At 43.8% G+C, this 14,767-nt stretch overlaps 3 protein-coding genes across 3 annotated transcripts; 2 read left to right on the top strand and 1 right to left on the bottom strand.

Annotated features, from left to right (window-relative positions):
* Window positions 1-1,775: 1,775 nt before the first annotated feature.
* LOC306742818 (syntaxin-11-like) lies at window positions 1,776-2,630 on the top strand (the record flags this gene model as incomplete). The annotated part of the gene is made up of 1 exon (XM_079225251.1): window positions 1,776-2,630. One exon carries the CDS (start codon window positions 1,776-1,778, stop codon window positions 2,628-2,630), a length of 855 nt encoding a protein of 284 aa, XP_079081377.1.
* Window positions 2,631-4,438: 1,808 nt separating this feature from the next.
* stx11a (syntaxin 11a) lies at window positions 4,439-6,691 on the top strand (the record flags this gene model as incomplete). The annotated part of the gene is made up of 2 exons (XM_079216570.1): window positions 4,439-4,534; window positions 5,805-6,691. Exon 2 carries the CDS (start codon window positions 5,810-5,812, stop codon window positions 6,689-6,691), a length of 882 nt encoding a protein of 293 aa, XP_079072696.1. The 5' UTR covers window positions 4,439-4,534; window positions 5,805-5,809.
* Window positions 6,692-11,474: 4,783 nt separating this feature from the next.
* Window positions 11,475-14,767, bottom strand: fbxo30a (F-box protein 30a; the record flags this gene model as incomplete). Its single annotated transcript, XM_079215583.1, has 3 exons — window positions 14,628-14,767; window positions 11,779-13,791; window positions 11,475-11,678 (listed from the first exon to the last, which is right to left on the bottom strand). The coding sequence occupies exons 2-3, from the start codon at window positions 13,765-13,767 to the stop codon at window positions 11,475-11,477; spliced, it is 2,193 nt and encodes a 730-aa protein (XP_079071709.1). The 5' UTR covers window positions 13,768-13,791; window positions 14,628-14,767.

Below are 14,767 nucleotides of genomic sequence, written 5' to 3'. Positions count from 1 at the left end.
TATAAAGAAAGATGCAAGGTTTTTTTCTCTGTGGAAAAGTATTAATCAGACAAACTGAACAAAGTCACGAGTTGAACGGAACGACTTTACATTGTGATCAAAGGGATATTTTAGCCTGATTCATTGAGTCTTTTGTTCTTTTAGATTCAAGTTTCAGATGAGCGTGTTCATCCACAGCCGAGTGATGAGTCAACTTTGCTAAAAACACCCTCTGAGAAACAAAACCACTGTGACTCAAACTCATCGGAGGCCGGTGGAAATTACGAATCACATACAAACTGCTGTGGAAATGAATGCCACACAGCTTCCTACACATCAACTGAAAATAGATTTTCTTTAAATACATTTTCATTCAGCCATTTTCTGGCTGAATGACTTCTAATCACCTGACAGTTGTTTCACACAGCGTGCAGTATGAGAGCGAGAACTGAAGTGAGATACATTTCATAAAACTGAAAGGAAAGGGTGAGCTTCTGCTAGACTTCATCACTTCTTATCACACATGAACACTTCAGTCCCACCCCTTTTAGAGGATAACAAGAAATACTTCCTCTTACTTGTGCAGTCAGTGTGACTTCTGGTCACTGATAATATCTTTCATACTGTATCTGCTTTTATTGGCTTTTGAAAGATCTTGAGCCTCACATGAGTGTCTTTTCACAACCCCTCCATCGCCTTATTAGACAAAACGTGCACTTAGGTGACAGATGCCCCGAGAATATAGAAAAATGTAAACTATATATCCGGCATCATCTTCATAATGAATCCTCGAGAGACTTGGCTTCGCCTGACTGTACGTCACCGCCTGCCTCCATGTGACGCAGGAATGCAGAAAGTTGTGTTTCTAAAAACATTTCCTCTTAAACAGGTGTATAAGCGATGATGGTGAACATCTTTAAAAACATTGTTCTCTCTTAACAGTCGTCACGCTGAACATTGGACTGAGCTATTGTTTCTATGATCTGCCCGAAGAGACAGCAAACTGGATCTACGCATATTAAACTCCCATAAGAGTAAGGTCTGTATATTCTCTTATTATAGGTTCACATAGTCCATATTTGAAAGGCTAGCCTGAGACGGCATTTTAATGTGAGAAAATATCAACTGACAATACAGTTCAATTAAGAAAACCTTGAATCGAGGCCTCTTTACACTGAATCCTGTGGGAAAGTGTCAAAAGTAAAGAAAAACATATATTTGATTTTTGAAAGAAGCAACAAACAAGACTTATTTGTGCAACGGGTTCAGGACTGCTTTTGTGTTAAAATCCCAGTATCTCCACTTACTTAAAAGCAGACTACACACACACTGAAGTATACTTTTATACTTTTCTGCTTTAAAACGTGTTTGATAAGTCCTGAAAAGAGATTAAATGTCCTGGACCGATCACATGCAGTCATCTAAGACTGCACGATACCAAAGAAGTAGAAAATGCTCACAGACATATTGATTACAAAAGCTTTTGATTGGTATGTTGGAACCCAGGCCTGTTGGACGTCTTCAGTCGTGCTCAGGAGACATTTAACATTTAACAAGAAGATACATTTAACAAGAAGATAAGTTTGTTACAATCAGACCTTGTTATTTTATGTGTTTTTTTTCTTTCGTTTCAGTGTTTTCATCTCCAATTTAAATCATGACCCTTGTAAGAGTCTTAACGCTCAGCCTCAGAATCACTGTTCTACTTTACAGACATGATGGACAGATTTTCTCATCAAAATGACTTTTGTTAATTTTTTGTTTTGTTGTCATTGGTGAACTTTTCACTTTCAGCCATGAGAAACAGGCTGAGTAGCCTCCATCAGGTGCAGACCAACTCTGAGGGTGTCAGCACGGTGGCGCTGGACTATATGTCGGAGCATGCAGCTGCATCGCATCCTGACCAGGACCTGGACGGTGTCCTGCAGGAGGCCCAGCAGATACGTCTGGAGATCCAGCAGATCCAGAGCGACGTCAGCGAGCTGAAAGATGTGAACTACCGGGCCTTAAACACGACCTCACACCCCCAGGCGTCAAAGCGGGACTCCAATGCAATCGGGGTGGATGTTAAGCGCCGGGGAGAGGCAGTGCTGCGGCGGCTGCACATGATGAACGCTCTCAGAGGGCAGCTGCAGGCCCAGCGAGGCGGCTTTGACCCCGCAGCACGCGTTGCTCAGACACAGTACCAGTGTCTCAGCATCGCTCTGCGGGAGGCAATGTGCGTCTATAACGACACCGAGATGAGCCACAGGGAGGCCTGCAAGCGGCAGATCCGGCGGCAGATGGAGGTGGTGGACAGGGAGGTCAGCGCGGAGGAGCTGGAGGAGATGATGGAGAACGGGGAGCTGAAGGTGTTTGGTGTCCAGGCGGAGGGCAAAACGGCTCACTCGGCTTTCCTGCAGATCGAGAGCCGACACCAGGAGCTGCTGGAGCTGGAGAAGAGGATCCAGGGGATTCAAGAAATCTTCCTGGACGTGGCTGTGCTCACAGAGGAGCAGGGGTCAGCCGGCGACAACATCCAGAAGAACGTGCAAAATACCGAAGTGATGGTTCAGGAAGCCGTGGTCAAGCTGGACGGAGCGATGACCTCTGATAAAAACAACCCCTTCAAGAAGCTGTTTTGTTGCTGCTTCCCATGTTTTAACAATTAGGTCTAAAGAGGGTCAGTGGCTCTAGTCCTAGTCTTCTAGTCCTTCGTTCCTCCGGTCTTCTAGTCCTCTAGTCCTCTGGTCCTCTAGTCCTCTAGTCCTCTGGTCCTCTAGTCATCTAGTCCTCTAGTCCTCCGGTCCTCTAGTCCTCTGGTCCTCTAGTCATCTAGTCCTCTAGTCCTCCGGTCCTCTAGTCCTCTGGTCCTCTAGTCCTCTAGTCATCTAGTCCTCTAGTCCTCCGGTCCTCTAGTCCTTTAGTCCTCTAGTCCTCTAGTCCTCCAGTCCTCTAGTCCTCTAGTCCTCTAGTCCTCTGGTCCTCCGGTCCTAGTCTTCTAGTCTTCTGATCCTCTGGTCCTCTGGTATTCCTGTCGTCTAGTCCTCTTTTCCTCTAGTCTTCTAGTCCTCTGGTCCTCTGGTCCCCTGGTCCTCTGGTTTTCTAGTCATCTAGTCCTCTAGTCCACCAGTCCTCTAGTCCTCTAGTCCTCTAGTCCTCTAGTCCTCTGGTCCTCCGATCCTCTAGTCTTCTCGTCCTCCGGTCCTAGTCTTCTAGTCTTCTGATCCTCTGGTCCTCTGGTTCTCCTGTCGTCTAGTCCTCTTGTCCTCTAGTCTTCTAGTTTTCTGGTCCTCTGGTCCCCTTGGTCCTCTGGTCTTCTAGTCCTCCGGTTCTAGTCTTCTAGTCTTCTGGTGCTACATGGGGGTGAGTTCAGGCCCAAAGAGCACAGTAGAACAGTAGATGGATCTGTTATTAGACCGTTCAGTGAATAATTTAAACGCTGATATTGATGGTGTGAAGTCAAACATGTTGTGAGTTACTAACTAACAATAGAATGGACTTAATATGGCTCTATTAGAAAATACTTGTATCAGCAAATAGCTATATAATCTATTCTGAAATCAAGAATACATTTTAAATCTTTAAAGCCAACATGGACATGATGTCCCAGTGCTGGAAAGAAAGTAACCACGACAACTGAGGCTCCGTCTGCTGGTGAAGTTCATGTGACAAATGATCGAAAGCCAGTGGTGGAATATAAAATCACTCAAATACTGAACTTATGTACAGATTTGAGGTACTTGGACTTGACTTGTGTTTCCGTTCATGCTATTTATACCTCTCATCCACCACAATTTAGAAGGAAATATTGAATACTTGTTTTACTCCAGTATAATTATTTGACAGCTTTAGTTACTTTGTAATTTAAGATTTTACCTGATGATGTGATTAACTGATGAAATGTGGTGCATCGTTAAATATTAAACTACCCCAGTATGTAACACGTTAATGCATCAGTAGATAATATATAACAGCAGCATATATAACACTTTGTTCACATAATCTGTACTTTTTGATACATAAAGTGTATTTTGCTGATGATACATTCTTAATATTGTACAATAAATGTTGTATTGTATAATACAGTTTTGTTTTTCAGCGATGGAACTTGTGGTTAGACTATTTTGTCCACTGCTGTGTTCTGCTGTAATGTCAGAATAATAAGATCTTACATCGTGACAATAAATTGGTCGAACTCAAACAAGTTTAATAAATATTTCAATTTTATTCAACGCTTTGAAGGCGATGGTCTCCTTCCTGGAGTTACAGCAGAGATGTGTGTGTTGTGTGTGTGTGTGTGGGGAGGGGGGGCGTGATCTTCCGCCTTAGTACCTGTTGCAGACTGTGCCAGTGTGTCAGTGTAATGCGCGTGTGTGTGTGTGTGTGTGTGTGTGTGTGCGCGCCGCGCGTGCGTGTGACTGCGAGCAGCCTTCGGGTGAGCTGACTCCTATCCTGTGCATTTTGAAATTGAATGTATAGCGGAGTGAAAAAGAGGAAATGAGTCTTTCCGTGGTCGCCTCTTCTGCTGCAGCGAGTTGAGTCGTGTTGAACCAGCGCAGGATCCCGCAGCGAGGTATTTGTTCTCCGTGTTCATTGAGATATAAGATATAAAATATTCCATGCATGGAGTCATAACTGGCTACAGGCGTGTTTCTAGCATCGCTTGTTATTGTTGTCGAGTTTTTGTCTCTTGTGATTTTCAAATATGCTTTGAGGTTTAATATTAATGTGGTCTATTTACTTTTATAAAACTTTACATCACACGAAAACAACAGTTTGTCTCGGGAGGAACTAATTGAGTTATTAGCTATTATTAACTGCGATGAAAGCGTCCCACTTGAGGAAGTAACCGTCTTGAGTTTAAACAGATACTGGCGTGTATGTCTTCAGCAATACATATAAAATGTTAATTAATGAGAATGCGTTTTAAATATAAAAGTCCATAAACACGTAATAACTCAATATAGTGCCGATATTTTCCTAACATGATCAGATCTTTCTCCTGTGGTAAATTACATTTCTCTAAATGTAACATTGACATCTTTCCACATCTAGCATGGGAAGAAGGGGTTGAATTTAAGGGGTTAAAATAGGATAACTCCAGAGGTGGAAGAAGTATTTAGATCTTTTACACAAGTAAAACTACCAGTACAACACTGTAGAAATACTCCAAGACATTCCTGCATGTATAATGTCAGTAGAAGTAAAGTATTTTTAATGAGCAAACTGTACTAAAGATATAACAAGTATAAACACTCAATCTGTGACTGATTACGCTATATTTTATATTTTACATCAGTTCATTCTGGTGCATAACGTGTAGCTGAAGATGGAGCCAGTTTTAGCAGTTAGTTTAGTCCACTGGTTCCCAACCTGGGGTTTGTGGCCCTCCAATGGGTCACAAAATAAATCTGAGGGGTCGTGAGATAAGGTACAGGAAAGAAGAAAAAACTAAGTTATACGAAACAAATCTGTATTCATCTTTCTAATAATTATTCTGATTTTATAGAGGGCTCACGTGCTGGACTGTTTGTTGTTGGGACCAGTAACTTCCTCTCTACTCAGAGCCCTGTTTGTAATGTTGACACTTTGTACAGATTGAACAAAGAAGATGTAATGTTTTCATTTATGAGCTTTAGGGTGCTGCTATAGGTGGATTGTGTTACCTTTAGACCTTCTGTTTACAGCCTTTGAGCTAAGCTACCTGGCTGGTGTGTACGTAATGCACAGGTATGAGAGTGGCATCCCTCTTCTCATCTAACTCTCCATCCCAAAGTGAATAAAGCGATTCCCCCAAATGTCTATTTGCCAAGGTCAGTAAAGGCTCCTGTCCCCTCTTGCAGGCGAGATGAGGGACCGACTGTGTGAGCTGGAGACCTTCATCCCCATGCCCTCAGGAGAGGAGCCCCAGCCTGAGGAGAACCTCAACCCCTGCGACGAGGATGAGGAACTGGAGCAGCACGCCGTCGTGTTTGAGGGAGAGGACGTGATGGACGACATTTACAAAAAGGCCCAGGCGATGAGGAAGGAGATGCAGCTGCTCAAGCTGGACGTGAAGCGTCTCGGGAAGCAGAACACCAGGTTCCTCACGTCTGTCCGGAGAATCAGCAGCATCAAACGGGACTCCAACGCACTCGGGCGGGACATCAAAGCCAGAGGGGACGACATTTACGCTCGCCTGGAGAAGCTGAGGAAGCTGAGCAGAGAGCTGGAGGAGGAGCACGGGCCTGCATCCGCCGTGGCTCGCATGGTGCGTTCCCAGTGCGTGTCTCTGACCGGCGCCTTCCACGACGCCATATTTGAGTACAACGAGGCAGAGATGGTCCAGAGAGAGAACTGCAAGACTCGCATCCAGAGGCAAGCGGAGATCATGGGCAAGGAGGTGAGCCGGGAGCAGATCGACGAGATGATCGAGACGGGCAAGTGGAACGTCTTCTCCGATAATCTCCTCCTGGAGGGGAGGACTGCCCGATCGGCTTTCAGCGAGATGGAGACCCGGCACAAGGAGCTCCTGGAGCTGGAGGGCCGCATCAGGGACATCCACGGACTCTTCTCCCAGATGGCCCAGCTGGTGGAGGAGCAGGGCTGCATGCTGGACAACATCGAAGCAAACGTAGGTGCGACTCAGGACTATGTTGTCAAGGCCACGATCCAGATCAAGAGGGCTGTGAAATACAAGAAAAACAATCCATGCAAGAAGCTCTTTTGCTGTTGCTTCCCTTGCTGTTAACGACACGACACCGGCGCCATTTTTATTTCTACAATGTCACGAGAATGATCGAGTTCAGATTCAAATCAGCTTCCTGTGCAAAGATGCCTGGAATAAATTGGTTTAGTTTGTGTATTTATTGAACTCAAATGAAGCCCTGACTTCATTGTTAATAATTAAGCAGTGGTATAGTGTCAAAACACACGCTAGTCGCCGATAGTTTCTGCTGTTCTGAAAAAAGGGCCACATTTCAAACCACACAACCAAATGCAAATATACAATGAGATATGGGTGTTACATTTCCTGATAGTTACTGAGCAGAATATTTGCCTGATGATCTATAATTGAATGCATAACCCTCAGCTTTGTTCTTTCATTTTCAGCTTTAAACTTTGTAATGTTGTATGAGATATTTAAGTAATGTATATAAATATAAATAGGCTAGTTCTCATTGCATGAATGTAGCTACTCTGTTAACTGGAACTGTACATAGGTATATTTCTTATGACAGCCATTGCTTAACCAGCCTTAAGAAACTAACAGCCTCTGGTTGTGGTTAGCTGTGGAGCAAAGTTAGATTTGTGTGGATTGTGCAACGATCGGCCACCTCCATGTATAGTTATCACCAGCTTGTAGGCCAGGGCTTTGGGTTTCTCAAGATGTGTTGCTTCACATGAAAGACAACTCTCTTTGTAATGCCTCCACTTTTCAGAGATTAAACTGAGTCGTCCTCAAGCTTTTCCTGTAGCTTTAGTGATTTTTTTTTCCTATCACTGACTGACAATCAATCAGATTTCTTTCTCAGGTTGTTCCAAACAAAAAAAGCACTGGAGTCAATATGTGCATGAGTGTTTGCTCTGGTAGTCGATAGAGAATGGGAAACTAATCCGGTCAGAGTACTCTCTGTTTGCACAGCAGGCAGATCTTATTGTTTGAGCGTAGAGATATCAAATTAAAAATGTTCCTGTGTGTGTGGCGGTCCATTAACCACTGGGGGATTCCCAGTTACCACCAGTTAGACCGAAATTTAGAGGCCTCCATACTGTAGTCTACATGTACTGACACACCAGTGGGTGTTTTCAGAGTTATTGCTCATCTTCCGTGTGTTGCAATGGGTCTTAGGGCTGTAATGATGGCACTTCCTCAGCACCGTGTGTGGTTCGTTGTGGGAATTTATTTACCAACAGCGTGACTTGGCACTGTGACGTCAAACATTTATTCAGATTGACAGACCTGTTACGTCGAAAACACTATTTTTTGATCTGTACATAATGTCAGAGATTTCATTTTTGTACCAGGATGGCCGAGTGGTTAAGGCGTTGGACTTAAGATCCAATGGACGTAGTCCTCGTGGGTTCGAACCCCACTCCTGGTAAAATGAGGTTTTAATCTAATTATAATTTGTGGAAAAAGTGACTATACTGAAACTCTAGGACTCTAGGTTTCTCATCGACTCGTGTTTATTTGTATAAACTACTTCGTACTGTCAGGTTGAGTGTGTGTTGACATGTTTAAGCTCAGAAATGGCACCTACAGTGCATACATTATTCTACATTTTAGTATTTTATTCAAGGTGACATATCGCTGGCTCCTAACATAGATTCAAGAGATTTTTATTGTTATATACACAGATACTGAGACACCGAGTTACTCCGTACAATGAAAAACGTATTTTGCTCGGTCCTCCTTCCACACATAATTACAATAAACGTAAGTTTTTTTTCCCCTTAAGATAGCACAGTGACTTTCGTTGGGAACGATTTTCCAGCCTCCTTTGTGACTGAAAAGTTGCGACGTGCTAATTAGCAAATTAAGCTTGCTGACACACACCTGCAGACAATTAGCAAATCCACGGAGGTTCAGGAACCGAGAGGGAAAACGCCACGAAACTGATACAACTAAGCTAAGCCACTAACTGCCATCAGGTAAGATGGCATTGTGTTTTCCATTTGCAATAATGATTTTGGGGTCAATATAGACGGCACACTTAACAATGTAGTTGTAGTATATTTCGGCGTTAAATCAATCTGTGAAGAATAATCCGGCCGATGTGTGTAAAATCAAACTTTAATGCATCCTTTGTTGACTGACAGGACTTCTAACACAAGAACACAGCAAAACGGGTTTGTTTAGTTGTGATTTTCAAAACGAGACCTGTTGGCCTTTCATTTCAATTGGCATAGTTATAAACAATTTAAATCACTCGATTACACGTGAATATATCTGTAGATTCTGCTTAAAAACACATTTGGCTTTTATCATATTCATCAGGCACTGTGTATTTACATTAACATGAGACAAAACCAAGTCACAAGCTGATTTATCAGAAGAGGGTGTTGATGCTGACTAATATTTCTGTCTTGCAGAATCCTGCTCGTCATTTTATGGTGACGTTGTGTGGATCTGGCGCCATCTGGCGGGGTACAAGCTTGAATCCAGTGTGCGAATACTCTTCTTTTTTCCTTCAATTACATTTCTTATCTTGTACCTGACCTACATATTTTGAAGTCAGGTGTAAAACCTTTTAGTGAGTTATGTTAAAATGAAACACAGAAGCAGGTGAGCTATAAAAAACAAACTCAAACATTTAAAAACAGAGATCCTCTTTATTAAAATGCTCAAAGTCAAACAAATGAGGCTGGCATATCGTAGTGAAAAACACACTTCATTCAGCAGGAGTGAAAACAAAGTGCCTGCAATGCATTAAAAAACAAACAACAAAAGCAATGTGCTGCAGATGAAATGCATTCTATCTTTATTGTTGAACCTCAAAAGAGCTGAAGACTAATGTAACGCTCAGGTCAATGATTCGACTCCATCCACTAAACCTGAAGACTGAGGGCATGTCATCAGATCTGGCCGAGGTTCATTATGACAAGTTTTAAAAAAAATGTACGTTATTAAGAAAATGTACTAAACTGATGCCTGAGATAATCTGTATGAGTGAGTTTGGAATTGAACTGATGAAAAAGATCTTCCAAAGACGTCAAACTCGCATTGAAAACACGAGGGAGTGAAATTCTGGCTGCTTTAGCAAATAGAGCATTATATTAAAATGTTACAGTACATACCTTCATGTGCAAATCAATGATTCAAATAAAAATCCTGACATTTTTCTTTTTTTTCAAAATAAAAGTACCAGTACAAAAAAGAAGAAATAAACCAAACATAGATCGGGACTTATTGGAGTAAAAAGACAGCTTAGTTCTGTCGTCACTTGGGCTTTATATCAAACTTCAAAAATATTTAAAAATAACAACAATCACACAAATTCCTTCAAAGGATTATGAATTTTCTTCTTAGCAGTAATCTTTTTCTGTGACATTTTCAAACAAAAAAATGTGTTCTGTTAGACTGTTTCTAAATCCAAACAAAACAAATGTATATAATACGGTGTTCAAGTCTGATCGCGTCATAGAACGTTCACGCGGCATTTCTGCTGCCTATTTCAGTTATAAACTAAGCTGACTGATGACAAACGTGTAATTTGTTCGTCCGGCAGTGCAACACACCGTTATGTAAATGTCGAATACTGAGCGGTACACCTGTCGGGTCTTCTCAGACCCCATAATAATCAAGTAGCTGACAAGTCGTTCTCAGCTAACTCTGCTGACTACACACACACACACACACACACACACACACACACACACACACACACACACGTGCTGCGCGACAACGCTTCATGCTACAACCCTGAGACGCCAACATCACTTGAACACAGTGGACATGAAGTGACAAGAACATAGAATCATGATAAATAATGAATGAACACAATTAGTGACGCTCTTTACTGGAGGGAAGCGTGTGCCCGTTTTTGTTTCTTAACACCTGGCCAGCAGGGTTTTATGAGGTCTGACCACAGTCACTGATGGATTCTTATATTCACGGAGTACATTCATCAATGTATGTGCTACATTTGTGTATAAAACCTACAAACAATTGCTTGTTAAAAGTAGCTTGTAGAACAGGCAAACCACAAGCCAACCACAGCTACAAATGTTTTGCCATTTGGCTGGTGAATAGTCTTACTTCACCTCTCACCTGACTAACACGCCATCCCATTAGTCAGAGGTGACTCTAAAAGGACGATGCAGCCCCTTTGTTGCTGCTATGACGTGTCAAACCACACTACATTTAAAAACTCCAAACATGATGATGCTCACGTGCTTATGCTGGTGAACAAAAATCCACACCCACAGTGAAGACAATCCGGTAAAGTGGCCCACCGCAGATGTTTGGTCAGATCTTAAAATGTAGAACAAAGCCAGGAAATCTACGAGCACTAAGCACAGCGCACGTTGTCACTAGGTATCAGGATAAGATATAAAACCGTGCAAGATACCAGTAAACTGTAAATCTCACTGTGGTGTTCAGAACAACCTCATGACTAGAAAATCAAGCGCATCATAAGTTAAGGCTGTACTCTTACCTCAGTAATTACTTTCATATAAAAATTTAAAAAATCTACATCAAAACATCTGGGTTCTTTTTAATACAATGTCAGAGTAGAACTTTAGTAAATTCATAAAAGTGGAACATACAAGGCGAGCATTTCATTTGCTTGTTTACAGTCCTGATCTGTGATTGCAGCACGTCGGCCTCTGATCAGCTTTGCCTTATTTAGTGGAGTGAGGATTATTTCCACTGTGGCGCAAAGGGCAAACTGTTTAAAATGCTCAACCAGAAGTTTTGTTTTTGAGGCTGGAGGAGGCTTATGTCTGTAAACACTGGAGGAAAACACGTGTATTTGAGTTCTAATGGTCTCAAAAGTCCAAAAGATCCCTTCGTCTTTCAGAATCACTTATGCTACTGGTTTGAGAACTGAGCGTAAACACCTTCCCTCCTTCGTGAGCTCTCTGGTGAAGCACATGCAGGGCAAAGGGATCGCCTCCTCCCGACGAGAAATCTGGTTGAACGGGCACTTCTTGAGGTGGTCGGCCATGCTGGCGATGTTGGCAAACTTCCACTCATTCACTGTACCGAAAGCTGTGCTGAATCGCCACACCTGATCGACAAACGAAAGACAGCAGGTCAACCACTTCTCATGCTGTGACAATATACAGGTGTACTTTAGTTCCTCAAAGAATAGCAGACAAAGTACCAACCTTGTCAGTGATCTGCCATGACGAAGACCCATCGGCACGCCGTGTCTTCTCCCAGAGGAGGACGACCATGCCGCGCATCTGGAGCAGACTGGCGCACACGTCCCTCATGGTGCGGGACACTCTGGACAGTTGGCACAAGCTGAAGCTGTCCAGGAAGGTTGCTACATGCTGCAACACTTCGAATGGAAGACCGCTGAATTGATCGTAGAAAGCGCCAAAGCGACAGGGTTTTCTCGGGCGGTCGTCCCCAGGTTGTAAGGGCAAACCCGGCCGAACCCCGAATGAGCCGAGGTGCCTGTCGTGGATGACTCTGAAGCCCTGTACAGACGGGCAGAATCGTCTTTGGGAGTAGGTGCAGCCGTAGTAGGCCAAGGGGCAGCGTTGCTCCATCCAGCCGTTGAGTCCGGCGTGAATATCCCCATGAACATTTTTGAAATGAGACGAAAACTCATCCCGCCGGAATAGCTGCCCGCACACAAACGTGAACATGGAGCGCTGCTTCGTTTGGTATCGAGCCACACATTCGAGCACCAGGTCCAGTCTGAGAGTGTGGAAGGGGCTCGGATTGGAGAGCTGCGGACTGGCGTGGTCGCAGGCTGAGGCCGAAGCAATATCTCCCACCATCGTGTTGGTTGCGAGAATGGCTGAAGGGAAGGAGAACGTCTGAGTCCCGAAGTCGATGTGGTAGCCATCGACAAACCTGCTGTCGGAGATTCCTCGGCCTCCCGGAGAGTCGCCGAGGCAAAAGAGCAACGCTGCAGTGATGAGATCGATGCCGTGGAGGCCCATTGGGTCATCTGCTACTTCCAGGTCGGATGTGTCTACCGACTTATCTTCCATCTTTGCTCGAAACAAGTAAGGGTCGGACAGCAGAGCCCGACGTCCGTTAAATGTAAACATACTTATTCCTCGGAGCACTTCTACACTCTGTAGTTTACGCTCCAAACACCTATACCTGAGTTCAGTGGGTAACTGCTGTAAGAAGTTATTTCTCACATGTTCAGACAGCAGGAATGGCATTGGACGTGGAATTGGTGCTTGTTGTGGCACGGAAGGTTGCAGTGCTACAACCGGCATGTAATTCTGAGGCCTCTCTGGCCAGACGAGGTTGGAGTCATTTATCGGCTCCTCGATAAGGTTTTCCTTCTCTTCAAAGAAATTATTTTCTTCCACCCAGCTGACAACATCTTCTTCTCCATCTGTCCCGACTGCGCAGTCCACTCCACCTACCGCTCCAAGCTCACACTCTGAATCAGAGTCGCTCTCCTGCATATCTACATTCTTTACACCCGCCACATAAACATTACAACTATCTCCATTGTGGAGTGCTCCATTCTTATCAGTCTTTTCGCCATTTAAATTTCCAACAATTACTTCGATATCCTTGCCATTACTGAGGATGTCCAAGGCCGCTGCTAAACTTCTGCTCGTCTCCACTGAGGTTCTATACAACCCATTATAGGGCTCCTCTTCCATTTCCACCGTTACATTACCTATCACGGCCTCTGGCAGACTTGACGCTGTGGCCATTTTGTCCCTTTCATTTGCTTCCTTGTCTCCATTTCTTGACACAGTGGTCATGACCTTCAGGGACTCCAACAACATCCTCTGATCCTGCAGAGCCAAGGCCATGTCTAGCTGCTCCACCTCTTCAAAGTCTTTGCTCAAGTTTTCATAGGACTTGCGATCCGAGTAGCTCACGGGCCAGCGATTCCACTCCATAGTACAACATACTATACTGGCCGGGCACGTCGCGAGGTGTTTTGCCATTCTGATCCTTGCAATAGTGAACGGGCAGCCAAATCCGCTGTTGAGGCACGGCAGCCGTTCATACGGACACAGGAGACGGTGTTCCTCTAGTTTGCACGAGTGAAAAACTGCCCCGCAGACGAGAGGACAGCAGATGAGGTTGCAGCAAACGCCCGTCTCTGGTCTCACCATGCATCTTCTTTTGATGCATTTAAAGCAGTGGGAGTGCAGGACCTCCATTTTTGTTCGGTATTGCTCCTTGCCCTGAAAAGTCAACAATAACATACTTATTTCACAAGTCTAGACACAAAAAAACTAAATACAAGTCATTATAACAACTATGCTAAAGGTTATAGGTATACTAAGCTGCCAGCTGTTACATGAGCCCATGAAACTTTATTGCAACCAACCTAACACAAGAGGTCCCACAGCATCAAACTATTGTGTAACTAGTCTCACACGTGTTCTTTCTCTGCGTGTTTACTAAACATTAAGGCTGTTCTGTAATCTTTCACAACACCCCTCCTTGGGTTTCACGGTAAAAACCGGTTCGTCCAGGATTCAGAGGCCCCCCCCCTCACCTTTCGGCTCTGAGAACTGGACATTGCTGAAGATGTTGAAATTCAGTAAATACCTCCTGAATCATTCGCTGGTGTTACTTGTGTGAAGGGATTTGTATGAGAACAAATGCTGGTTAACATTAATTTAAAGACCCCACAATAATAATGTCGCTGGTCCAAACAACAGAACTACTGTATTGTTGAATTATTCCCAGCCATGACGAGCAACAGCTTGTTAAATGTACGCAAGCAGGTTAGCAAACAGCTAAAAAAAAAAAAACACACACACACAAACAACCGGCTCTAACTATTATAACAGAGTTTATTCTGCGCAGCAACGACGCCGCAACGCTCTGATTTCCTGTAATAAGTGGTTTCCGTGACAACTGCCCCACTGGGGAAACACGCGAGTTCACGAGTCAACAACACTTTGAAAGTTAAACAAAAGAACAACAAAAACATGGCAGCAGACAGTTAGCGGTTAGCAGCTAAACTTCGCTAGCTTCCTCAGTTAGCGGATCTCTTTAAGAAACTACTTACCCGAGTTACGGGTTCCACGGATGTATTTTATCAATACTTCTTTACTTTATATCAGCGACGTAAACTAAAGATACACACAAACGTATCGCGGTCGTAAGCGAGTCCAGATCTTCTTGTGACGTGAACTGGCTGCGGCTGGT

This window comes from Taurulus bubalis (assembly GCF_910589615.1).
Source record: "Taurulus bubalis genome assembly, chromosome: 1".
Classification (NCBI taxonomy): Eukaryota; Metazoa; Chordata; class Actinopteri; order Perciformes; family Cottidae; genus Taurulus; species Taurulus bubalis.
This window is presented reverse-complemented; position numbering and strand designations above follow the sequence as displayed.